Consider the following 27,025-nt stretch of genomic DNA (forward strand, 5'->3'; position numbering starts at 1 on the left):
GACATAGTTTTGTAGGCATATGTCCCGAAAGGGGTGATAAACGCGGTCTTTATTTGATCTTCCTCCTTGAGCTTGATTTGGTGGTACCCCGAATAGCAGTCAAGGAAACAGAGGAGTACACAGCCCGCCATCGAGTTGACGACTTGATCGATGTGTGGTAGCCCGAAGTCATCCTCTGGGCAATGCTTATTGAGATCGGTGTAGTCAACGCACATTCTTCATTCATTGTTCTTTTTCTTTACAAGGACAGGATTAGCTACCCACTCTGGATGGATTACTTCTTTAATGAAGCCAGCCACGAGGAGTTTAGCTATTTCCCTTTTGATTGCCTCTCATTTTTCTTGAGCAAACCTGCGAAGGCGTTGCTTTTTGGGCACAACTTGTGCGTGTACATTTAGACTATGCTTGATCAGTTCCTTGGGCACCCCTGGCATATCCGCTGGTTTCCACACAAATATGTCTCGGTTAGCCCGAAGGAAACTAACGAGTGCGATTTCCTATTTCTCACCTAAGCCTACACCGATGACAGCGGTCTTAGATGAGTCGCCCTCCTGAAGCTGGATCGTCTTGAGGGCCACGTTGCCGGTCGACTGGATGCTCGACTTGCTTGCCTTCCTTGTTGGGATTTCCAGCCTGGCTTGGGAGAGTTGTTGCGTGGCCACGAGTACTTCTCCTGAAGCATCTAGCACATGCGTGGTCGAAGCGTATTGGATGGCCTCCTAGTTGCATTCATACGACTTCTTCAAGTCTCCTCGGAGAGTGAGTACCCCACTTCGTCCTGGCATCTTGAGAAGTAGATAAACATAGTGCAGCACTGCCATGAATTTGGCCAACGCCGGCCTGCCTAGTATGGCATGATACGAAGAGTCGAAGTTGGCAACTTTGAATTTGATGAACTCGGTACAGTAGTTCTCCCTCGTGCCGAAGGTGACTGGAAGGACCACTGTGCCAAGTGGATGCGCTGTGTTGCCTGGGACAACGTCGTAGAAGGGAGACTTGCTTGGGACAAGCATGTCCATTAAGTCCAAGCCCATCTTTCTCACGTGTTGGCGAAGATGAGGTTGAGACCGCTTCCACCATCGATGAGTACTCTGGTGAGCATGACCTCTGCCACCACCGGGTCCAGGACTAGGGGGAATTTGCTGGGCTCCGAGAAGCTGGTCCATTGATCGTCTCGTGAGAACGAGATGGGGACCTCCGACCATCGGAGTGGTCGTGGTACCGCCGGCTTGACGGACATGATTTCTCGGAGTAGTAGTTTTTGGTCCCTCCTGGAACTGAACTCATTGTCACCTCCGAAGATGACGTTGATGGTTTTTGAGGCATCTTGGAATTTCATGTTATGCAATTTGTCCCCTTGGTCATCCTCTTCGGGCTCTTTATCCGTTGACTTGTTCTTCTTGTTATTGCTGGGATTGCTGAATGTCCTCCGGAGGTGGTAGCAATCAATTGCTGCATGATTGGCATCTGGATGCCATGGGCATTTCTTCTGCAAGAGCTTTTCAAATTGCTCCTGCGTCATTGTCTTCTTGCCTCACGGAGGACGATCCACAACCGCGACGAGGTCGTCTGGCTTGCGCTTTCGGGATGAACCCGAGTAGTCCCGCTGGCTCCTATCGGTACGGTTGTCATTTGTGCGCATCAGGTTGTTGTCGTTGTGCCTCGGGAACCGTTCACGCATCTTCTCCTCTTGCTCGGACCAATTGTGCATCATGTTACGAAGTCCTACAGCAGTTTTTGGTCTGTTCCGCCCAAAGTCTCTATAGATGCCTGGGTCGGTGATGCCATTGTAGAAGCAGTCGATGATGTCCTCTTCTGAGATGTTCGCAATGGTGGCTCGTATGTCGAAGAAATGGCATGTGTATGATCGTAGGAGCTCCTTGCGTTCCAATTTACATGAGTAAGGTCATGATGAGTACCTGCACGGGTGATCGCCCCCTGGAAGTTGTCGATGAAGACTTTCTTGAGCCCCTCCCAGGAGTCGATCGAGTTGTTGTTGAGGCTCTCCAGCCATGTGAGCGGTGCAGGGTCCAAAGCCATTGGGAAGTAGACAACCTTGGTGGTGTTGGAGCCTCCTGCGACCTCTATGGTGGTAGAGTAACATCGTAGCCATTGCTGAGGAGCTTGTTTGCCATCGTACTTGGTGATCCCAATTGGCTTGAAGCCCTCAGGGTACTTGTAAGTGTTGAACCGTGATATGAACGCTGGAAAGCAGTCACTGCAGTCAGTACCTTTTGGATCGGCTACTTCACGCTCTCTGTGTCTGGAATCAATTATGGATCGCGCATCGCATCCTTCATTGATTTTCTAGCGCAGGTCTTCTTGAGGATTCCGATGGTTGGGATGATTAGGTTGTCGCGGGCTACCTCCTAGAGGTGGCTGTTGCCTCCCGCCAATGGCCTGACTTCCACGAGCGTTGTCGTTGTTATTGCTTCATTGAGGTCGAGGACGGCCGCCTGCCGTTTGACTGTTAGCCTGGCTGCGGCTTTCTCCCATGTGTTCTGCTCCGATGGCTGACGCTGGGTTTTGTCGATCGAGCTGGATCCATGCTCTCTGCGCGTAGCGAAGTGCTTGGCACAGGTTTGGATCGTTGCTGCGTTCGAGTACGGCAGTTACCCTGGCAATGTTAGCCATGGGGGTTCTGAAGCCCCGCTCGCTCATGACGGCGAATTCAGCGTCTAGCTCACGATGCATAGATCGCATGCGCTCGTTGACCCTCCTTCGCTGGGCTGCGCGGGCTCTGTTCCTGGCCCTTCGTGCCTCACGCTCGGTCCTTCGTGCCTCACGCTCGGTGTCGTTTTCGTCGCTGGCGTTGGCTGTGGCCTCGACTTTGGATATCATGTCAAGTGTTTTGTTGGGTGAGATGCCATTGTCCTCGCCCTCTTCTGCCATCAACACTTGGCGTGATATGAGTTCGTCGGAGCTCGCTTCGACTAGCTCGGTCGATTCTTCTGCCGTGGTGGCTAATGGCTTGCCCTCCTAAAAAGGCAAGGGTTCAAGGTGTGCGACGAGTCGGTCTTCATCTTCAAGTAGATCGGAGAGTTTCATGCCCTTCCAATGCACAAAACGACCTTCTGGAGTGGAGGTGATCATCAGACCATCGTCACCAAGGCGACCCGTAGCCCCCGGGCGTGCCATGGCTTCGGGTTTCCCGATTTGGAGTAAAAGGTCCAAGTCCTTTTCCAATGCGGAGAGGGACTCAGAATTGCTGGCCTCCTGAGGTTCAGTGGCTGAATTGAGCGGACCGAGTCGTGATCGGCTACGCAAGACCTCAAATTGGAGCGAGTCTGATCCGAGCGTGGTTGTTGCAGCATGGGGTGGAGTCATGTTGAAAACAGACTCCTCCTCGATCTTCCTAGCGGAACCACGAGTCAACAAGTCGTCGAGATTGTCGACAAACTCATCGAGCTCGCTGTGAAAACTTGCTGCGAGAGTTCTCGGCTCCATGACGTCGATGGTGTGTCGACGGAAATCGCCCGCGCCGTCTACGACGCAGACCCATGAGCCAAAAACGAGCGTCGTGCCCTCGGGGGGCATGGCATCGGTGAACTTGAACGTTGCCATCGAGTTCGCCGGTGGATCTACGATGCGCACCCCTACCTGGCGCGCCAGCTGTCGGTGTTTTACCGCCTGCCCACCGAGGGGTATACCCGAGGTGGTGAGTTTTAGGTAGGGTGTCGCCGAGATCAGGAACTTGAAGGTGCAAGCAACACAAGGTTTAGATAGGTTCGGGCCGCGAGGTGCGTAATACCCTACGTCCTGTTTGGTGGTTTGTATTGCGTTGGGTGTTGATGTGTTTTGAAGGGGTCCCTGCCCGCCCTTATATATCCGGGAGAACAGGGTTACATGAATCCTAGTCCCACACTAGCCTAGGAATCGTACTCGAGTACAACTCGAGTAGCTTCCTTCTGTATCGACTAGTTCTACTTCGCATGTGGGTAGAGTACAACACAGATAAGGTATAGGACATATCCTATCCTCTATTCATTTATGAACTACGTTATGTACACAGTCCCGTAGCCCCGGGTCTGACAGAAAGGCAAGTTAATTCCTTGGTGAGGATTATACACATTGAGTGATACGGGAGAATCATTTGAGGAGCTGTGTAAGGTTATCTTTTAAAAAGCATTGCCAAAAATCCAAGTTACCGAGACAAAGAGTGGAGGGGATTTGAATCAAGACCGTTCCGATCATCAACCGCCCAAGGTAACATGATAGACACTCCAAAAAGTTTGCAAGTACAGGTATAGCTTGGAATATCTTATTTGTCTGCCCCTTACCATAAGGAGATATGTTCCACCTTAGACCTTGCCCTTCACTCGAGGACGAGCAAAGGCAAAGTGTGGGGGTGTTGTTGTCGGTGGCAGCGGCGTCTTTTTTTTTTCACTGAACGGAAGCGTCTGCTGGAGTGCAGGCAACGTGGGCTGTTAATAGTTGATGTTGGGCTGTTTAATGGGCTATAGGATCATGTATCTGTTCTGTTGAACATGTGTGGCGTCGATTGCAAATCTGACAATCCAGCAAGCTGGACGTCCCTGTCCTGTACTTCAAGGTATGTCAGATGATCTGGTTCCAAGCAAAGAATACTAGCATGATAAGTCATCTGACCTCACATATTGTATGTCAAATGCAATGCCCATGTAGTTTGGGAACATGAATCTTGTAGTTTGCTTAGTACAATGTATGTGTTCTAAATGCTTAGTTCTGGGCATGTACTTAGTTCAGTCCATGGATCAAACAAATTTTTTTTGTTGGTATGAATTATGACTGGATTCTTTAGCATGGTGATGGCACGAAGGGATAGTGCACTTGGCCTACATTCGTGTTTACTGCAGAGGTTGCAGTTTCTTGACAACAAACTAATCAATGTCGTATCAGGTCCCAACATGAAAGTTGGCGTGACAAACTCCTATCCCCAAGTAGCACATATTGGTAGGGAGTATGCAGCACTTGATCAAGTTCATATAAATCATATTATTTCTCATAAAGATATTAGGAGATGGAGGGGCAATTGTAAGCACGTCTGAGGTGATTGCCACTTTGTAAGGTGCTATATTAACCATAATTTGATTTGAGTCAAAAAGCTCCACATATTTATGTCATTGTTATTTCAAGAATCAAGGTTTCCCAAGACCATAGGGCCCTGTTTGTTTCCACTTTTCTCAGACACGCTTAGATTATAAGCTAAGCGAAGATTTTCTCACTTCTCGCTTTTTGATTCACTTCTCGTAGTAGAAATCTCTGAAGTAGATTACCACAGAAGCGAAAATAAGCAGGCGTTTGGTGGGATTATCGCTTATTTCCATCGATAAGCTGAATATAATCGGAAACAAACAGGGCATTAGGTCTACGACTGATATCCCACCTTGATTGTTGGACAATGATTAATTTGATTAGTTGGTGGCACTGAGGAGACTATTAGCATAGTGCTAATTGCTAACTACTTTAGTTCTTCAAAACACGTTGCAAGTCATTAGAAGAGTGAAAGTGCTCTCATTTGGACCGTTGTTATTTTTCATGTTGCGATTTTTGTGCTAAATGAAATAAAGTTACACAATATAAATTTTCTTTCACAAAATGGACATATATAGTCCAAAAATAGTTGGATAGATATCTATGCGGTCCTTTCCATCGATTTCATTCAAACAATTATCGTACTATTTCGTTTGCTCAGCGGTACTCCCTTCATCCAAAAAAGAGTCATTCTAGGATTCAAATTTTATCCTAGAAAATAAGAGATGTTACCATATTTAAAAAGTGCATGTGCATGTAAGAATCAATTACTGCAAATATGGATAATAAATAGAGACAAACATGGTCATTTTACCTTCTTGTTAATCTGTCCAAAAATTTCTAGAATAACTTGTATTTTGGGATAGATAGAGTGTAATATAAATTTTATCGGTAGCAACATTTTTTTCTATACCATAAAGAATGAAAACTTTTGATTGCACATTTTACCGCCAAAAATTATCTATACTCCTCACAATGGCCCCACCTAGCAGCTGGGGGATTAGCTTGATGGAGGACAGACCGATGGAAATTGAACGTTCTAGAATGATTCCGCCAAATCCCTCAATCTTTTTTCACCGTGCCTCTCCGCTTACCCGCTCGCGGTCGCCGTGGATTCTCTTACTTCCTCAAGGGAAGTCACGGCTGACTTAATCCCTCTCCGATGCCCTCCATTCTCCATCCTAGGGTTGCTGGATCCCTCATTTTTTCCAGTGCACAACAGTTAGCCCAGTTGAAGTTTTAGCCCAAATAAGAGCCCAGTTCGGGATGCAAATTAGCTCAGCTCGAGATTGAGACGATAAGCAGGCATGAAGCAAATAACTGTAGTCTTTTAAACAGTTTCATACACTAAATAACAAAAATAATCTCCACCAAATGTCAATATGGATTTTTACAGATTACTCTAGAGTTCTCAGACCACTGAATCTCCACCAAAAGACATAAGTCAATATAGTTTAGCACTAAATTTTCAACAAAGTGTCCCACACATTCATCACAAAAGAACAAAATAGCCTCCCATGTGGCATCAACTACTAAATCAGAGGCCTAAAGAAGATCTTGAACAAACATGTCATCAATGTCACTAGAACCCTTGCAAAGCCAAATGCAAAATTGAAAAAGTTAGAATGTGCTCAAAGAAGTTGCAGTAGAGCAATATGGACATAACATTACCGTCAGCAAATCTGTGAAGCTAGTGAAGGCACTGCAGCGCTTATAAAGCTACATTGGCACTTGAGTTTCTACACCACTTCCACCCTCTTCTTGCTGCACAAAAGCATCCAAGCTTGTTATTTAGCTAGTAGTGATGAATATAGACAAAATATTCCAAGAATTTTAAGCAACATACACTAGATGTATTTGGCACTTTGTTTGTGTACTTCCGTGTCTTATCGAGTCAAGTTTCTTGTTGTTTTGAATTTTTTTGTTGAACCTCTCTTTTCTTTAAGCGTGAGCACTGAGCAAATCTCCATCTTGTTGAACTTCAGGTTGGACAATATATGAATCACACAAAATACTTGTAGATGCACTGATTTTTTCTCTATTTGTTTGCCAAGACAATCAAGAGCATTGCCCACCAATAGGCAACATTCTAGAAAGCTTGCAGCTTGATATGCCAAATTTAAAAATTTGTGAGACATAGTCTTATAGCGGAGCATAGCATCTAATTTGGATATTCAATAATGCTCCTTCTTTTGTTGTCTTGTATAGTTCCATACCTTGCTTCCCTTGTCCAACGCTTCAAAACATAATGGTTCAGCAATAACTTGATATTCATCTTGTCAAGAATTTTCAACGCATTTGAACACAACACCCCTGTCGTATTAAACTGCTCACAGCTACATAAAAGCCGTTTACTCCAAAGGATTGCCAACAACTATGCGCTCTTTTTCAGAACTGAAATCACCATCAGACTTCACAATTGCAACAACATAGGTGTTATTTTCATTCAATTCTCTAACACATGCAGCCATGGATCTTTCATATTCAGCTTGGAATGCTTCAAATATTGGGGCTGTGTAAAGTTTGTCAGCTTGCAATAGCACAGTGTCTTCATTCTTATCCTAGGTTTCTTTTTTCGAGCTTCAAATTCTTCATTTAGTTCCTTATTTCTTTTTTCCTTCCACCGCTATTTCAAAATGCTTCACAAAACGAATGATATCAAAATATGATTTCAAATGGTTTTTTATGTCACTATTGAAACTCTCACTTACTTGTGTGCTTCTCATTCCCAATGTGAAAACATCCCTCATGTAACATTCAGCCCATTTTCCTTAAACTTGTATAGGCTATCTAGCCATGATGCCTGCTTTTTCTCCACCTTATTCCTCATGATATTAAATGCTTCTTGAAATGCTTCCTTGTCCACGATGTTATACATGCAAGAACTAAAATATAATAGAATATGAGATGCTTCATTTACATCTTTTTTTTCTATTTTTGGAAGGATCTTCATCTTTTTTTCTTATTGCGTAAGTGTTTAACAACATTCTGCATAATGTGATGGGTGCACAAAGCATGCCATGCTTCTATAAATACCTCCTGAATAGCATTTCTCGTTGTCGTGTCTTGATCAGTTAATATAGTTCTAGGTTGCTTTCCATTGTGTGCAGCTAGAAAAGCATTAAATAGCCCTGTGAAAGAGGCACACGTTTCATCAAATAGTTCACACGTTTCATCAAATAGAAGAGCGGCTCCAAAAATAACAGTCTCTCTGAACTGATTGAATCCAACAAAAATACCAAAAGGCTTATATTCTTTGTTTGTGCCAAAAGTAGTGTCAAAGGTGACAACATCCCCAAAATGTGCATAATCAATTAGCATCTTAGCATCAGCCCAAAATATATTGGTTATCTGTTCTTCAACATCCAATTGCAAAGCATAGTGGAGAGAAGGATTCTCAGAAACTTTATCTTGAAAATATTTCAGCATGCTTCCTTCCTGACCATATGCCAACTCCCTTTGGCGCCTGCCTTGCAAATAATTTTTGTGATTACAACAAGTGTAGCTGAGATTCATGGGTCCTCCAACTTGGCGACTAGCCAACTCATGTGCAGCTTTAGGTCTAATTCCGGAATCATCCACGGCCTCAATTTCAAAAGCTTGCACTTCTGAAATCTTTATTTGCGATAACATCAAATGGAAGGTTTGTGGCAAGTAAGAACATGATTTTGTTCAAGTATCAGATCAAACACTTCATAATTTCCTTCCACTCGAACTAATGTAAGACCCATTCGAAATGGATAAACTATTCTTGTTTCAGCTCAGGGATTTTTTGTGACATGATCCCTCTTATCTTATGCTCGACGACCCTCCTTGGCACAAACATATCTATACGAAGTTGCCTTTCCATCGTACTTACTTTCATCGAAGTACCTTTTTCTTACCTCAAAACCTACATGACCTCCATAGTTTACCCAAAAAGACCAAGCATCATCAAAGCTTCTAAATTTTTGACCAATATGAGATAACCAACTAGGATTCATATTCTCCCTACATGAAAATAAATGCATACTTGTTGCTAGGCATCTGGATGCAAACAAAATAAAGGAATTTCGAGCGTAAACCTAACTTACTTGTTGGTCTGTGCCATTAAATCTTAACTAGAAGGCAAAGATTCAATGAATACTGCACAAATCATGAACAAATATGAGTGGATTTTTCAGTTTTGAGAACAAAGGTGAAGGGAAGAGGGAAGATTTCTTTGGAATACTTGTAGAGCATTAGCATCACATGGAGGAAAGGGAAGATCGCCCAGATCGCCAACAAGACTGGAGGAGAGTTCACGATGCCTACGCAGCAAGCTCTCTCGCCAAATCACACCTCTCGTCTGGTGTTCCCTGCCAAATTGTGTCCTGCACCTGCAGATCCTGCTTAGATGTTATTTTCCATGCCTTACTCGTGAACTAGGCCTTTATATGGGCCAACACTTGCAGCTGGGCTGACCAAGAAAGCTGAGAGATGCAACCACCGTGGGATGGAAAATGAGCGGCATCCAGGAGAGGTAAAGTTAGCCCTAACTTTGCTTCAGGAAATTAGAGAATCCACGCCAGCCCACGGTACCCACCCCACCAATCACGCCCCTGCACACCGGCGGGCGATCGTCACATCCTTTTGATCCCGCTAATTTCGCCCGTCCCCGCCGCTCCTCCCTTCCCCATCCGCGTTGCGCTGCCCTACCATCCGCTGATCCGCATCATCCTATGCTCCACTAGGACTAGAACTCTCGCTTAGGTTCATGCGCACAAATAACTCCATTGCTTCCACTTCAACCAGCACCCATGGTGATGGACTGGATTATGTACCAGAACTTCCCCACTGAGCTAGCACCGATCGATGAGGGCGTTTTGCATCTTGCATCTTCCTGGTGCACAACACCCCCTCCGTCCCCTTCACTTGCAGGCATCGAGGAAGAGAGAGAGGATGATGTTCCAAGATCCTATTTTCTCCCATGAAGACGAGGCACGGCGGGTGCTACTCCTACCACGCGGCGGCGGGTGACGCCCTAGAGGCGCACCGCCAGAAGAGGTGCTGCACGGCGGCCGAGGGACTGCCGACGGCAGTCTGGGAGACATGTTTGACGAGCTACCTGATGATCTCATCATGTCGATACTACATGATGTCGCGTCATCCGCCGGCTCGTCGGCTGACCTCGCCGGCGCCATGCTCACGTACGTCCTATTGTTGTGCTGAAAACTATTTTGTTCGGTCAACATGGATAGTTCATATGAAATTCAAGGAGGTATTGAAGTGTTTACTTAAGTTAGCAAAACATAACATCAAACCGAAGGATCGAACATTTAGCAATGAATATGAGAAGTTGAAAGAAGATCGTTTCTGGCCTCATTTCAAGGGTGCTATTGGTGCAATAGATGGATCACATGTTCCGGCTGTTGTGCCGGCTGATGAAGTGATGAACTACACTTGTCGTCATGGATATACATCACAGAATGTACTTGCCATATGTGACTTTGACATGAGGTTCACATTTATGGTTGCTGGATGGGCGGTTTCCACACAGGGATCCTTAAACATGCATTGGCAAACTTTCCTTCATTTCCTATACCTCCTAAAGGTAAATAGTACCTTATACACTTTGATCATCTTTTTTACAATGCTAACTTATTTTTCTTTTTCAGATAAATACTACCTTGTTGACTCCGGTTATCCAAATCAAACTGGATACCTTGCACCTTTTAAGGGGACTACGTACCATATACCAGAATTTCGTCATCGTCGTGGACGTCCACCGCAAGGGAAGCATGAGTTATTCAACTTTTTGCACTCCTTTCTCCGTAATGTCATTGAGCGAGCATTTGGAGTTCTCAAGCAAAAATGGCGCATATTGAAAGCTATGCCTAGTTTCTCAGCTGAACGGCAAAAAGAGATCATTATAGCTTGTTTTGCACTACACAATTTCATTCGTGATAGTCAGTTGCGTGATAAAAAGTTTGAGAGGTGTGACGTAGATGAGGAGTATATGCCAAGAGCATCAAATGTTGAGGAGCAAACTCAAGATGGTGGTCATGAGATAGAGGGAGAGAATGAAGTTACTATGAACACAATTCGTGATAAGATAGCTACTTCAACAGCTAATGCAAGGTGAATGTGAGATTGTTATGTAGCTAACAACTCTTTTGAAATGAACAATGCACTTATTTATATATGTAATATTTAATTTCATAACAAATATGATAATTTATTGCAAAAATCACATCATTATGTTTATTTTGCATACAAACAGCGTTTCAGGGCCTCAGGGCATTACAAACATTTTATATCAAATCTACAGTTTCACAGCAGGTTGAACCCAACGGCTTTCAGCTTTTTCACAGCTGTCAGCTCACAGCAACTTTTTCACAGCTGACAGTTCACAGCAGCTTTTTTGCAGTTCACAGCTCAACCAAACGCACCCTAATGGCCAGCCACCTAATTGGTTGGTTCAGAGATAGCTAAACTTTGCCCATTGACAGTGTGATGACTTTCACTTTTCAATGGAGATGTGTAATGTCTGCAGAGTGCATCATACGATGTGAATGTTTTTTTTCTGCAAATCCATGCGTGGAGATTGATTATGCATAGATGAATTTAATTTCAGATATGCATGGCCTAATGGTGCGAAAAATACACCCAAGAAATTGAGTTCATCAGTGTGATTACTTTTCTTATTTTTGCAATTTAGGTAGTTGTATGGTACAGTATTATAGATGAATAAACATCTGTGAAAATGCTCTCACAAAAGAAACATCTTTACCTTATTCTTTCTGTCTTCCGGATTAAATATGTTCTCTCCTATCTCAGATGCTCGATGGTCTCCATGTTTTGCTGCTCTCATGGAAGCTGTTTGTTATCCTGTTAATCAGATGGAGCTATGTGTGTGGATTTTGTTCTACGCATCCTGAAACTACAGAATTGAAATGTTTGGCGCCTTCAAGCTGTTGATATTCAAGCTATATTGGTATGGATTACTAATTACTGTTATCTATTTATGTTAAGTATGTGATCTGACATGGTCTTTCTATCATTTAAGAATTAAGAGCAGTAGATATTGTCAGTGGTTATATTACTGTAGTTGCTAAGAGAGAGCATTGAGGTTGGTTCTAGTCAAGAGAAGTTCCAACAACAAAAAAAAAATGATGTTGGCACTATTGCGGACCTACAGTAAATTACTGGGGTTAAAAATGTTTGCACCTCTATTTAGTTTAATTCACTGCATCAGGTATATCAGAATGGACAAAAAAATATAGTTTAAAAGCTAAACATGTTACAGTGCTTAGTGGAGACAAATGAAGCTTGCAAGTGAAAGAGAAAAGATATTGTTTTCCTGCAGATATGTAGAGTGGACACCTTGTAACTACAGTAATAGAACCTGATTTCAATAATGCAGCTTGTGCTACCTACATTCTATCTGGTTATAGAGGGAAGGCACATCGATTGCGATCTTTGTTTGCTGCTTTGTTGATACCAAAGGTATGAAAACTGAACTGTGGCTTGGTTGTGACATTCTGAGTTTTCTGTACATCCATTTTTTTTTGGAATTGTATTCCTGCTCACATGAACAAAAAATGAAGGAGCGTATTTGCTGATAATTGCACGTGTGTTTTCTGTAACTGAACCTGTAGGGAATGAGACAGTGGTCTTCTGACGAATCAAGACACCATTAGTGGAATGTTTTCAAGTTGGGTTAGCACCTACAGTTAATGTTTGTAGGCACTACATGTCTATAAAATCTCTGAAAGTATAGCACCTATATAGTTAATCTTTTTGCAGGTGTGTTTGTAGTACTTTTTCCACAAGAGTTGCATACCCTTCATGTGGGTGTACTTTTTTTACACTGAACACAAGGAACTAAAGGCCTCCTGCACCTTAAATCTAGGTATCCATTCTAATTAGTGCATTTTAACACATAGAATGATATTGCATCTTAAATCATTGTCTGATGTAATGCAGTGTTACTACTTCAGTATCATATCGCCATTTGCATGATCAGCAGAAGTTGATCAGTTGCAATTGTGTATGTAGAAAAATGAATGCACCAACCTATCTTGGATTCATTTTTTGTTCTGCTGTTTTCTGCAGTGTGAGAAGGGTGGACCTGGTGCAAGCAAACATGTCTTCTTGTTCCTGATTTTTCAAAATTATATAGACTGGCTGAGGCAGTAGGTTACCCATGGGTTGCAAAACATGAGTTGCCCAATTGGCAAATTATATTCTTTGACATCTGCAAAAGATGAGTTGCCCAATTAGAGAAATAGTTGCTTAGCAAATGGCATATGACTATTTTCTAAATTATTTGCACTCTATTTGTGGAAGGACTTATTTTGTTATTTTTGGAAGTATGGAGCATTTCTCTTTTCTAAATAGTATAGCCTCACTGCTTTTTGAACATCTAAAACGTTAGCATTCTCAGCCCTTGACTGTTTAGGCCACTTGTTTTTAGTTTTTTTTCTGGTTTGGCACAACTTAATCCTTGTTCCAAAATTTGTGCCCTAACCTTAGCCTCAATTTTCTACTATGCAGTTGCAGAGGAAGATTAGGAGATCCTGGAGGCCACAACATCGAAGATGGACACCGTGGTGTAGTCATGCAGTGTGAAAGCACACTGAGTTCAACTTCTTTTCAGCTAAGACATGACCTGGTGCACATCAGTATGTGCAGCTATATCAGTTGCTCTAGCATTTCGGCAGTGATGTTGTAACTAAAATTTGTTCTCCTTTAGAGACCTATATGTAAATATACACAAGCAATTAATTGTCAATTTCATAACTTGTTCATGATCAAGACACGTTTAATTTTATCCATGTATTGTATTCAATTTGTTATTTAGGATGGTTGTATATTTAGCTTTCCATGTCACCTGTACATCTTTGCTAAAAAATAAAATTATTTTTATTAGCTTTTCTAAAAATATATAATTCGTATACATCTTTGCTAAAAAGTAAAACTACTATTTATTTATAAATTTTTGTGTGTAAGGTTTTCTTTCGAACACGTGCTTGTGTCATGTACACTTTACTAGTTTTTGAAACGATCTGTAGCAAGTTGGACGTGCGGCAATGCTTAATCATAGACTTAGGGTCTGTTTGGTTGGGTTGTGGTTGTGAAAAATCTGTTGTGAGTTGTATAAAAAGCTGTTGTGTGCTGCGAGCTATGGAAAAGCTAAAAGACGTTTGGTTGAATTGACTGTGACTATGTAGGTTTGATATGAAATGTCTATAATATCTCTAAAGTCCTGAGAGACAATTTATATGCAAAATGATCTTAAAACACTATCTTATTAAGAGATTCACATGTAAATAACTATTTTAGAAAGAAAATTCCATTCATTTAAATTTTATAACATATGGTCCAAATTTTATTTTTTATAAATTCTCTTAACTTTTAGGGGTTTTCCATAAAAATATCAAAACACAAAAATACTACAATTAATTACGAGTTTTGGTGACGGCCTTTTTGCAAAAGCTTGTGGCAATGTCTCTCCTTTCCGTCCATCGTATCTGCTCTGCTTTGTACTCTGTCAATGCAGTTCGATCTCCTCAGCACGAATCGAGTTAAAATCAAGCTATTTGATGAAGGGATTGACGAATACAGATTCCAACTGAGCTCAATCGTGCGTCGTGCAAGGCGAGCGGTGAGCAGCACTTCTGGCCCCGCGTGGCGGCGCCGTTCGAAGCTGCGGTGCCCCGGCGGTCCCCGCGACGAGGCAAACAGCTGCTCCGGCGGCCGGCATGTGAGTCGAGCACGGGTTCCGGCGGCCCAGCTTGCGACTCAAATTCACAAATCCATGGAGGGACGAGCCAAATCGAGGCCGCCCGTGGGGAGCTAGCGCCGCCGCCCCTGCGCGGGAGAAGGAGAGAGGGGCGCAGGGGGAGCTCGCACCCCTGCACAGCAGCTCCTTGCCATCGTCCGCGGGGGGCTTGCACCCTGCATAGCAGCTCCTTGCCGTCGTCCGCAGGGAGCTCGTGCGGGCGCCCATGCTGGGAGCTCGCGCCGCTGCCCCTGCGCGGGAGAAGGAGAGAGGAGGGCGCGTCGGAGCAGAAAGGCTGGAACGGGGCGGGGCCGGCAGGTCCCGGCGCCAGCGAGGAGCGGGGCGAGGAAGGAGATGACCCGGGCGGGGACGGAGAGGACCGGGCGGCGCCGGAGCATAGCGCTCGTCGGTTGGGAATAGAAAGGGGAAAAGAACGAAAATCTTCGTAACCGATGGCAGCGGTAATTTTGTTGAAAGTCACGCCCCTACAGCCGGTGAAATTAACTCTCCCCGTGCTGACTGTGGCTTTTATGCCAAAGCTACTTTTGACCGTGGCTTTTAGAAAGAGCGAACTCCTTTAGTTGATTTTTGTTTTTTAAAAAATAAAAGTAGGTTGGGAGTCCAATCAAACGAACCTTTAATATAAAAAAATCCAGGAGCCGGGGATACGCAGCCGCGAGCCGCCGGCACCTACATTCCGCGGCTCGGATGCACCCGACCGATTTGATGATACTGAAGTACCCGACCACACATCGATGATCGATCGGACCAGTCAAGTCGCCTATAAACTCCCTATGGCACCAGCGAAATACTCTTTTTGCCCCTCCAATAATTTTCGCATCACCCTTCGTCTCCTCGCCTCCCAGTCCTCCCACACGCCCGTCCGCCCGCGCGCCCCTGCCCTGCTCCACCAGCGTCCCTTCGTAGGCTCCTCTCTCCGCGATCCGCCCAGATCTCGCCGGGATCCGCCGCATCTCGCCTGGATTTCGCCTTCGGAACCCGCGGCTCCGTCCAGGTGGGGAGCCAGGAAGGGCCGTTCTTTCCCTGGCGGCGGCGGATCCGTGTTTTTATTGGAGGCGGTTCGGCGGGGTTGCGTCGCGTCACGTTCGTGGTGCTGGCTGTGGCGCCGTCGGCGAGCTGTGATTCGGAGGGGATTTGTGGTCTACGGAGCTGAGACACGGCATGAACTATGACGGGGCTGTGGACAGCAGCGGTGAGTGTGGTGGATTCTGCCCTTAGGGCTAGGGTTTGTTACTTCATTGTCAATTTTCGGGATTATAATGTGTTAACTCCCTGGAAGAATTGGTGGGAAATTTTTGTTAGTTGTGGAGGACGATGTTGTTTCGTGCAGATTTTTTTTGTAGGCTTGAACACCATTTTCTCTTCAGAGATTTATGTTATTTTGTGGCGTAATTGGGTCAAGTTAGTCGTGTAATTGATCGTGGTAGTTAACTCCCACTGCGACTTTTGGTTGTGAAATTATGCAGGTTGTTGGGGTGAAAAGACACGAACTGTTTGCATATTATTGGGTTTGGGGTTCTGTAAGTGTTAGAGGTATTCCTTCTGACAGGATGCAAAGTCTGTCAGTGAAGGATTATATATTGTGCTTTCTTTCAAATATCTTAAGCACCGAACCTAAAGTACAAGATAAATGAAAGCCATCTCTGTTTCTGGCTGGAAACTTTTTGATGCAATGCTGAGATGAAAAATTATGTTTATTTACTTTTTGAGAAGTTTGTTGCATATTATACAATGCTCTGAACTTACTTTTAGAGTTTGTCGGTCAATGTTCGGAAAATTGGCCCTGCAAAACAAATGGTAGCATGGAAGGTTGCATAGTCATTGGGTTTTACATAAGTTATGGTTCTGATAATATCTTTGAAACTTGAAAGTTTTCCCTCCTGTTAGTACGGACATGGAAGTATAATTTACTTGCAGGCAACATGATCAGGCATATCGAATAGACAGTTCTAACTTCTGGCTCAACGCCCAAAAAAGTAAACAGTGAAATATGTAAGAAGACATATATAACATTCTGTAACACTGTCCCTCTCAATAGTACCTAGTCCTTAGGATGTGGCCTTCGCTCAAATGTTGGCCTAGCTTTAGAATAACTTAAGATTTCCTTGCTATGTGCTGGTTTTTTGTTCTGGAATTTTGATGTCAAACATTACCTGCCATCAAAGTTTCTCATGGTGGATGTGATAAGGTGCATTGTATTTTGATATTTTGTTGAGTTCTGGTTGAGGAGAAAAGATACGTGGTACAATGATATGGTAAGCAAGTGGCTAAGATGTGGTGAGCTACTGTATATAGTAGCTCGGTTCCTTGGTTTTAACTTCTTACTCATACGCTCCTCACCATTTGGTCTTAGAAGTTTAACAAACTGGCAGCATACCCATATTCGTGCCTGTTTACCCATTGGGGCAGCATTCAAAGAACATGCCTGTAGGCAGAAAAGTCGAAACATTACACCTCTATCAGGTACAGGTATTGGGTTATCAGGCTAGAATGCCATCCCTAGTTCAGACCCATCCAGTTCCCTGATGGAAGTAATTATTAGGTGATACAACATGCCAAGCGCCCACATAAGCCCTACCGCATGGAAGTCTATCATCTGCACCTTGCTGCCTAGTTGGCAACAAAGTGATGCTGTTATAATGCCGAGTTAATAGAGCTTAACCTCAGGTGCTTTTCATTTTGCAAGACGCTGTCATCGTGTGTTAACATGATTAGAGATTATTTTTTTCAGCTTTTATTGGTGATGGCATTGCTTTGAATTACCTTAACTTAATAATATTTCAAACATTGAGTTGTAAGTTTGACAATTTTATGTATTTCCAATGTTCAAAATTGATATTTCTTATGCAAATGACTGGTCCGCTTTGTAAAACTTCACATGAATAGAAAGCGTGTGATTGGGGCCTGATTGGCACACCTCAAGCTCTGAGATCTATGCAGGATTTGGAGGTTTTAGGATGAAATCAAGTAGTTTAAATATATGTATTTTATCTGAAATAATAACAAAGTTGTTCAACAAGATACCTTCAGTGTGCTCACAGTTCCAATAATTTCTGGAGCTAACAGATTATCAGTTCCAAAAATTCTTGGACCTTAGCCTGTGCTAGACTCGCCCAGTTTAAAGCGACATCACAAAGGATTGTTCCATTACCTACATATGAGGTATGGAATAACATACATAATCAATTGAGGTAAGAGAAACAGTTAATGGATCAATAACTTGAATAATTAAAACCTTCTGAATCTCGTGTTTGCTACCTCTTGCGGTGCAACCGCTGTTCCTATTGTTTTCCATGGATTGAATATTTTCACCAGTTGTTGTGGGATGAGGGCTTTCATGTACCAAAAACATTTCTCACTTTCCCACCACTGTTAGTTGGACAGGGTCGCACTTGGTAGTTATCAAAATGTGCGCATTGTAGTAACTTGAAACATCTGCCCTCATCTCTCTTTAGCTTGCAATATCTGTCATTGCTGTATCATCTTCCTTTGTCAGCCTTTGTTGCATTTATAGTGCGTCTACTGAACCAAGGCACTTGGAAATTTGTGGATATGGTATTGTGCCCACTGCCCTACCAATCCTAGAAACTAGGAAATGCAATACTATAGATGGATGTGTTAGGCCAGTCTCAATTCATAGTTTCATTGCACAGTTACCAAGACTGAGAACTTGGTAACCGAGCTAGATGAGTGTCATGGGGATGAAACTCCTCTCTCATCTCATGAAACCCTCCATCCTCTGTCCTCAAAATGACCCTGCCATGTCTGCAAATTTGCCGATGTGGCATAAAATTTAATGTCCATGAAACTCTTATGAAACCTCAACTGAGACTGGCCTTAGTGCTGGTGATGCAAATAAAGCAGGGAATTTGGGCATGTGCTTTTGAATTTTGTGCCCCTTTGCGAACGTTATTGTGCCCACTGGCAATGGTAGTGATAGTATTGTTATCAGCGGAATACAACTTTCAACTGACCTGCACATTAACTTCCACTTTCCTTAATACATAGTGTTGGGATAGAATTATGAAGGAATTAGTCAGTTATGACCATCTGCACGCTTGCCAAAAGGAGAAGGAAAAAGCCCAATGCAGATCACTATTTGTAGGTAGGGAGTAATGCAATTCTGGTATTAAGCCTCCTTATGTTTTTTTGAAGCTGAGAAGTGTACGAGTCACTCTGCCAGGAGATCGGAGCATGAAAATCAAAATAGAGGCTGAGATTTTGTGAATTAACAAGGAAACATTGCTATAGAATTATTGTTTCAAATGGTCACCTTTATGAACAAAAAGTTTCATATGTTGAGAATATATTTTGGGATTGTTTCGCAGAGGTTCCTGCCGATTTGAACCAGTCAGGTAACAAGATTTGATAAATGCTATGCTCAGAAATTTGGCATTGGTTACAGGAACCGATGATGATCTCCCACCATCATATCAGAACAGCAGAGGTATGAAAGGGAGTGGGCGTACCACTGGTAATGGAAGAGATACTATTGGTGCTGGTCCATATACTAGAGTTCAACAATCTCAGACAGATATGGAAACACAAATATATCACCTTGAGCAAGAAGCATATTGTTCTGTTCTTCGAGCATTCAAGGCTCAGTCTGAAGCTATAACATGGGTATACATGTCTCTGCCAATCTTCTTGTTATTAATTTACTCAGGTTGTCCTGCATTACATTGATTGACCTTTTAAAAGTTTAAATATATTGTCTCAGGAAAAGGAAAGTCTCATTACTGAGCTTAGGAAGGAGCTACGAGTATCTGACAAAAAACACAGGGAGTTGCTAAACAGAGTTAATAGTGATGATATCATCCGAAGAATAAGGTATTGTCTGATAGATGAGTATACATCTTAACTGTGCAGTATCCTCTTTGCCCCTTTTCTACTCTCTTTCTCACCTCTGATGTTCTTCTGTTAAGGGAATGGAGAGAGTCAACAGGTGGGCTTCAGATGAATTCGGTTAATAATGCTCAGCGTTTGCATGACCTGGTGCCCAGTCCTACCACCTCTGCTCGCAAGAGGCAAAAGACGTCTCAACCCATTCCCGATGCATCTGTACCTGCACCATCTGCAATTCACTCACAGCCTTTAGCTGCACCAATGCAACCATCATCTTCAGGAGCAAAAAAGGCAGCCCCACTTGGCACAAAAGTGAAAAAGACCAAACCAGTAAGTGATGGTTGAAACATCTGCAGTTAATTGTGTGCATGTAATTTTTGTAATGTGATATTGATTATTTTTGGGTAATTAATTTTGCTTGAAGGGCCAGAAGATACCTGTTGGACCTGCTGCCAAATCTATGCCATCTTCTGTTGGTCCTAGTGGGCGGGGACCAGTTATTAATAGAAATACTTCTGCTGGCCTTCCTCCTGAAGGACCACAATTAAATCCGTTAATTGGCCGTAAAGTCATGACTCGGTGGCCTGATGATAATAGTTTTTATGAAGCTGTAATAACTGATTATGATGCAGCAAAGGTAAGTCTTATTTCTAAGGCGTCACAGCTATCACTTGTATTGGTTCATATAATTAATCAAGTCGCTGTGATTAATTGTAGGATCTCTATGCACTTGTTTATGACATGAATACAGCACATGAGACATGGGAGTGGGTTGATTTTAAGGAGGTAATTACTCGTCATTGCCAATGAAGAAAAGTCTATTTTCTTTCCCTCTTGACTCTTCACTCAGTTTGACTTGTTCTCATGCCAAACCTATATAGCTTAACTGTCAAAACTGGTGCAAACTATGTCCTAAGGTTTGTTTTGTGGGTGGTTTTAGGTGATGTGGTAGCCACATTAACTTTTGCTGGGACACCCACATCACCCCTCCTGTAGTACTGTTTCATCTCCGTGTGGATGATTTGGCTGCTATATCACCCAAAAGCACCCACAAAGCTTGCCTTTCATGAAAATTTGCGCTCGTATTGAGAGTTAAGGAATAGGTCTTTATCTGGTTTTAACTGAGGGATGAAAATGAAACTTTTTTTTTTGTGGGGGTGGGGGTGGGGGTGGACCAAAAGTAGATTGTCCTTGTGAATGATATGCTAGTACCTGATAATTATAATATTATTCCAACGCAACAGGAGTAACTCTTTTATATTTCAAAATCCTTTGTGTCAATGACTGGAATCCAACTGGCAGTACTCTGTAAAAGAAGTATAGCAAAGATGCATGTTTTCTCATGGGCTTTTCTGGGTCCACAGCTACACTCATCACTAACGTTAGGAAATTTGTACCTTTTTTATCCAAAGTTTTGATTCTAGGATATCGTGTAGCAAGCCACCCATATTTGAGTTCTGCCATCCACTTGTGAACACAATATTTTCTTGAACTTTGCCCAAGTTACAGTTGTTTTGGCTGCCATGGATGTGGAGCAGCGAACCAAATAACCTCCATAGGTTACCTGATGAGCATGAGATATGTCAAATTTCTTAATTTGTTTAAGATACATACACAATGAAGTGTCAGATATGCTTTGTTTAAGTCATAATTGTCTCAAAACTGGACTTTACGAGCAATACAATCGAGAAAATCCAAGAACCTATGGCTGGCTTTGATTTTTTTCCTTGAAACACCATGTCGGTTAGAAAACTGGCTAACCTATCATGTTAACAAACTGGTTAGTTAAGGACTATAAATGGACGAGGATGACCTCCATCATAATAGAATTAAGAGTGGATCATCACAGTAACATTAACAGCTGAACACATTTCTTGAACAATTTCATTAGTTAAACAACAAGCAAGAGGCCTACAGTGTAATGTATGCATGATTTTTTTTCCCCTCTTTGCTGCAGATGTCACCTGAGGATGTAAGATGGGAAGGTGAGGAGCCTGATTTAAACCTTCTAGGTCGTGGTGCTCCCATACATGGTGTTAAGAAGTCAACCAGTCGTGGTGGCCCCATGTTAGGTGCTGGAAGAGGTAGGGGCCCCCAAAGGAACTCATTTAAGAAAGATTATCCACCTTCGCAAAACGGTGTTGCGAAGAAGAGGTCTGACTACATAGAAATTCTTCATACAGAGACACTCATAAAGGAGGTTTGTTTGGAAGGAACTCAGCTTTATTGGTTTAGAATCCTACCAAATTGTCTGTTTTATCATGATGATCTGCCCATGTAGGTGGAGCAGGTTTTCAGTGCTGGCAACCCTGACCCCCTTGAGATGGAGAGGGCCAAGAAAGTGCTAAAGGTAAACAGCGACGTGTGCCGAACATTATTGAGGTGCCCTTTCTCCTGAACTAACAGATATTCTGGCAGGAGCATGAACAATCATTAATCGATGCAATTGCAAGGCTTGCTGAGGCCTCTGATGGTGAGGGTGATAAGTGTGCATTCTTCTTCTTTCATCAACCTTAACCACAAAATCCATATGTTCTATATTGTGTGAGTGCCCTCTTAGCTGTTAGCTGTGCTTGGATGAAAATTTTTCTTGTCTGTACTCTATGAGGATGAATCCAAGCTTTTAGTCAACTCATGCAACACATTTCTGAACAATTCCTGTGAATGTGATATGTCAAATGGGACTGAGTTGAAGTGCTCTTCTAAAATATTTAATGCTGACTTTCCACTTTGAATACAAACTTGTAAATCGTATAGAGAATTGGGCTGGGTAATGCGCTTAAAGTAATATCTTGAAGGAATTAAGTTCATTTTACCACCCCCAAATAACCCACTTTGTCTGCTTAGCCCTCTAAACAGAAGTTTGGTTTGATTTTCTCCCTAAAACTGTTTTAACTGGTCCAATCTACTGCCTATTGAGATTTTTCTTTTTGTTTCTCCACGTACAAATTTTATCAGGTCAATTGAACACCATAGCTTATGTTAAAAAATACATCAAGTATCTTTCATGATTATTTTCATCTGTTAGGAGCATCTAATACTAAACTAACCTTAGAGATACAAAACAAAATTGCATGAAAAGTAATGATGAAAATGTCTTAAGATTTTTTATAACATAGGATATCATGTCCTTTGTCACTTCACAAAATTTAACTTAAAACTCAACTTGTTTGTGGAGAAAGGAAAAACAGAAATCACAGAATGGACCAATTGAAATAGTATGGGGGAGCTAATTCAGCTAAAAAAATTTGTTCAGGTTCAAATGGACAAATTGTTTGTTCGGCATCGTGAATGAACTTTTTACTTCTCTTGAATACTTGTAGCAGAACTAGTTTAACACTTTCGTTCTTTCTTTTTTTCTCTTGATGTCGTTGTAGCAGATAACCATGCACGATCTTCGGAGTACAACCATGGGTGGAGTAACCAACGTGGAGGATGATATGCAGATGACATGGCTATCGATGGCCTCATGCCTGGAGATGCAGATGCCATGTGAACTTTTACCAAAATGTACACAACTCCCTCATTAGCTATTTTTTGCCTGTTGTAAAATCTGGATGCTGATTTATTCTTGATTTGATATGTTTGTTTGAGCTACAGCTTTTCTGAAAGCTGGCTTTGGTTTTGCTCCTGAAAAGCTGGCTTTCTAAATAACTGCGGCCGTTTGGCAACCTAGCTTTTTGAATGTGACGTGGGGTCCATATGCCAACCTCTCATTTTTAACCTCCTCCCTCGCTCTGGTCCTGCTTCCCACGTTCGAGCTTGACCACGCTGTCGTGGTGGTGCATCCCCGCGCTCCCGCCGATAAGCTTGCCCTTGCAGCTCTGCACTCGAATTCTGCAGCCATCTACTCGCCTCTGCACCCGCGCTCCCCTGCAGCCGAGCTCCCTTGCAGCGCAGCACTGAGTGTCGCCATTGCCAACTCATTCCTGCGCGTGGCCCGGAGGTGGTAACCGGCCTGAAGCTGCAAGAGCGGGCGGATCTCGTAGAGGCTAACCGGCATGGTGATGGTTTGGGCGGATGAGGCGGGGGCCAAGCCGGACAGGGACGAGAAGGGGTGTGCGCCAGCGGCGGCCCTTGGGGCTGGTGGTGGGCAAGAGGGGGCCTGTGAGCGGGAGGGGAGGGGAGCGAAATTCTTACACGCAAGCTGATGGGCGGGAGAAGATACTGAGGAAAAAGAATAAAAATGTTCGCATACTTGGTGGTAGTAGGTGGGTAATTTCAACGAAGTTCAAGTTGAAAGCTGCGGAAAGCCCCATATTTCCTTGCTTTCAAGCTTCTCGTGTTATGATCGGCTTTCTGTGGGCTTCCTGCTTTTGAGAAGCTTGCTCGAAAAGCTGGCTTCTAGGGTCGAGAAGCTACCAGGAAGTCCAAGCAAACAGACCGCTCTAGGTACGTCTGATTGGTTCTAACGAATGAATTAGTTGTTAGGATTTCCACTGAAACTGTTGCGCTTTTGTAGTAGAATTGTACTCGACTCATGCTTCACACTGTAAATATTTAATACATATCCAACATGTAATTATAAATATTTAATACAGATCCAAGTGATTATGTCATAAAAAAACTACCAAAGCTCAATCATGAAGCTAGGAATTTAGTCATAACTAATTTCATAGAAATCAATCCGACATTGATGCAACCAATAAGCCTATATGTAATGGTAGCTTACTGATTGTTAACACTTCACACATTCCTGAAAATATATATTGCCGACGTAGTAATAGCTAAATGTTAGGCAAGAAAATCTTCATGTATGTCAAGGCTTCACATTAAAAATTCTGTTTCACCTATGCATGTAGTCATCGTGCTCTTTCAGTCATTGCACCAGGTTCGCTCAAGCTTCTTCTGTTGAAAAACAGCTCTTACTCTAATGTCATGGCCAGTAAGCCATTATAATGCTCTATCAACCAGCTAGCATGCTGATTCACTTGTGCAAAGTATGCACATGTGCAAAATGACTAGTAGTCATCAATTAATATTTAGTCAAAAAGGCTGAGATCAAGGGAGCAAACTGGTCTGGAATCAGCTCAATACGGAATTTACAATTAGAAATTGGTTGGCCTAATAAGAATGGGTTTGCGGACAAATGACAAAAAGGATAGACCTACTAGTCCATTGTGTGGAAAACAATTTTGTATTATAGATTCAAAAGCACATGGGAAATTCTTTAATGAGCAAGCAATTAAAATTTTCAATAGAAATTCCATGTAGATTATATTTTGCTTAAATTCTAATTATCCAAATTACTTGAAGTATATGGTATGAGTATTTGGATTGGAAATTTTGGACTAAATAATTAAAGAAGCTAGATGATATAATAGTTCTGCAAACTTATGTGCAAATTGTAGGTATGGAGAACATACCGAACGACACACTATAAAAAATAAATCTAGCTCACGATATATAATAAATAACCCCTAAAAGTTTGAAACAAGTGCGTGAAAAAATTCACCGTATTAACATACAAAAATAGGCATCAACTTGAAGTTGGAGAAATATGGATCTAAATTTCCATTAAATAAAACTCATGGGGATATCTTTGGATGTAATATCAGCATTAGGGGGATAGAAAGTCCATATGAATGCCTTATATTGAAAGCAAGAATGATCTTCATTTAATATTCTTGAAGCTTGAAGCTGAAATAAAAATACGTATTAAATCATACTTGTATAAAGCGGTATATTATGCTAGAAAAATAATATATAAGAAAGCCCAAGGAGAAAGCCACCTGATGTGGAAATACACTTGAAATAAAACTTACTACACATAACGAATGCTCACTAATGGGAAACCAAAAATTTGGAGAAATGACTTGAGGTTATTAAAAAGAAGTTAAATTTAGTTCTAGTGAACATAATGTTACGTGTGTGTTATCGCCATAATTTGGCTGGGTCGGAAGGTGGACCGCGAGCAAGATGGGCTCAAAGGATAATTGTGAAGGGCTTGTGAATTGGCTCTTGCGCGGACGGTTTAAGGCCGAGATTGGCCGTGTATCTAGATAGGTGTGTGCGTTTAAATTAGTTAAGATAGAGATAGCTAGGATTCATGTTGTAGTCAGTTAGGATTAGTTAAAAGAGGCAAGTCTCCGGACTATAAATATGTATCCTGGGGTATTGGAAAAAAGGAACAATCATCCACAAACAACTCTCGGCGCATCGCCACCCCTATTGTAGGGTTTTCTCGGGTAAGTGCTGTGCAGCCCCGATCATGCTTTGCGTGATCGGGGCAGTATCGTTCCCGCTTGTTTATCTTTGTGTTTCTCGTACTGAAGCGTAGTTGATGGCGAGTAATACTAGTTATCTTAGCGTTTACAGGGTAGCATCGGCTCTTTTATGCTGTATTCATGCATCGTTGGTTACCTGTGAACGTTTAGCTGTCCTCGTTCCTGATCTCGGGTGCGAGGGTAACACCTTGCTCTGTTTCAATTAGTAGATCCAATCTGTTATGGTTAATCTTCATTCATCAAAGATTTAGCTTAATATCCGCATGGTTAGACCCTTCAAACGGGTTGAATGCTCCGGCAGTACGTTTGATGCCTTTTATTAATCTAAAGAGGGATTGTTCTGGAAATCGGCTTTCTGTTGGTTTTTAGACCTCTGTTTAGGTTGCTATCTTGTTATCTTTCGTATCTGTTAGGCTCAATTACGCGCGGGATGTTCCGATTATGCGGTGAGAGCTTTAACCGTCGTAGGTTGGATTAGCTTATTAGTCACGGAGCAAGTTTTATGTTACCATCGGATATGTGCACTTTGATCAAACACTTAGATCCGATCTGATACTGGACACAATCGGCTCTTTACAGCCGATATCGGGAATCACCCGATGAGCCGATCTCAGCTCGGACTAACCTTTACACGTGTCTGTGCATGCAGGAAACTAACCTAAATCACTTCTACACCTTCCTGATCAGGTACAAGGTCAGGTGGCACGCCTAGCAACCCAGACGCAAGGTCGTGTGCCGGATCCTAGGCCGTTGACCGAGGGACCGGGGCCCACCAGCAGTCCCGGGAGCCTCCCGGCTCCTCGTGTTGCCTGTTGCTGCTCGCTGGTGGGTTTTGACCGACAACACATTGTGGCACGCCGAGTGGGACCATCTTCATCAACTACATCAACTTCTGCCATCAGGATGATGAGGGAGGATCCGATCACGTACGAGGAGCTGCCTGCTGAGAACAAGCAAAAATACGATGAGATCAAGGCCCTCTTCGAAGCCGATCTCATCAGCTCTTTCGAGAAGACCTGCCACCACGGTGTTAGGTGGATGGGGTTTTCACCTGAAGGCGCTCTTGATGATGTGGACCTATCCACCCCTTCGGAAGATCGTACCAGAGCTCTGTGCCAGGAGGTAAACTGCATGGTGGCTCACTCACTGCATCGGCACTCCGAGAGCCTGGTGA

General features: G+C 42.9%; 1 protein-coding gene and 1 long non-coding RNA gene across 5 annotated transcripts; one reads left to right on the top strand and one right to left on the bottom strand.

Moving 5' to 3' along the window:
• Window positions 1-14,354: 14,354 nt before the first annotated feature.
• Window positions 14,355-15,427, bottom strand: LOC112896659. Its single transcript, XR_003229532.1, has 2 exons — window positions 14,600-15,427; window positions 14,355-14,524 (listed from the first exon to the last, which is right to left on the bottom strand). It is a non-coding gene; the product is annotated as an uncharacterized LOC112896659 (long non-coding RNA).
• A 180-nt stretch (window positions 15,428-15,607) lies between these two features.
• Window positions 15,608-23,299, top strand: LOC112896658 (protein EMSY-LIKE 3-like). 4 transcript variants are annotated; one of them, XM_025964706.1, is made up of 10 exons: window positions 15,608-15,971; window positions 19,185-19,402; window positions 19,500-19,609; window positions 19,705-19,954; window positions 20,049-20,261; window positions 20,342-20,410; window positions 21,582-21,824; window positions 21,906-21,974; window positions 22,043-22,097; window positions 23,002-23,278. In XM_025964706.1, exons 1-10 carry the CDS (start codon window positions 15,941-15,943, stop codon window positions 23,061-23,063), a joined length of 1,320 nt encoding a protein of 439 aa, XP_025820491.1. In that variant the 5' UTR covers window positions 15,608-15,940; the 3' UTR covers window positions 23,064-23,278. The 4 variants fall into 4 exon arrangements, with proteins under 4 accessions (XP_025820491.1, XP_025820494.1, XP_025820493.1 ...); XM_025964709.1 differs by having other exon boundaries at window positions 15,941-15,971; window positions 22,043-22,168; window positions 23,002-23,299; XM_025964708.1 differs by having other exon boundaries at window positions 15,941-15,971; window positions 22,043-22,168; window positions 23,005-23,299.
• Window positions 23,300-27,025: the final 3,726 nt, after the last annotated feature.

The sequence above is a fragment of the Panicum hallii genome, chromosome 6 (assembly GCF_002211085.1).
Source record: "Panicum hallii strain FIL2 chromosome 6, PHallii_v3.1, whole genome shotgun sequence".
Lineage (NCBI taxonomy): Eukaryota > Viridiplantae > Streptophyta > Magnoliopsida > Poales > Poaceae > Panicum > Panicum hallii.

What these genes read in the sequence shown, in the direction of transcription:
- LOC112896658 (XM_025964706.1), top strand. Translation starts at nt 15,941, where the DNA reads ATGAACTATGACGGGGCTGTGGACAGCAGCG. An exon ending in CGGGGCTGTGGACAGCAGCG is followed by an intron (nt 15,972 to 19,184) that starts GTGAGTGTGGTG and finishes CATTGGTTACAG; the next exon opens with GAACCGATGATGATCTCCCA. An exon ending in AGTGGGTTGATTTTAAGGAG is followed by an intron (nt 20,411 to 21,581) that starts GTAATTACTCGT and finishes TCTTTGCTGCAG; the next exon opens with ATGTCACCTGAGGATGTAAG.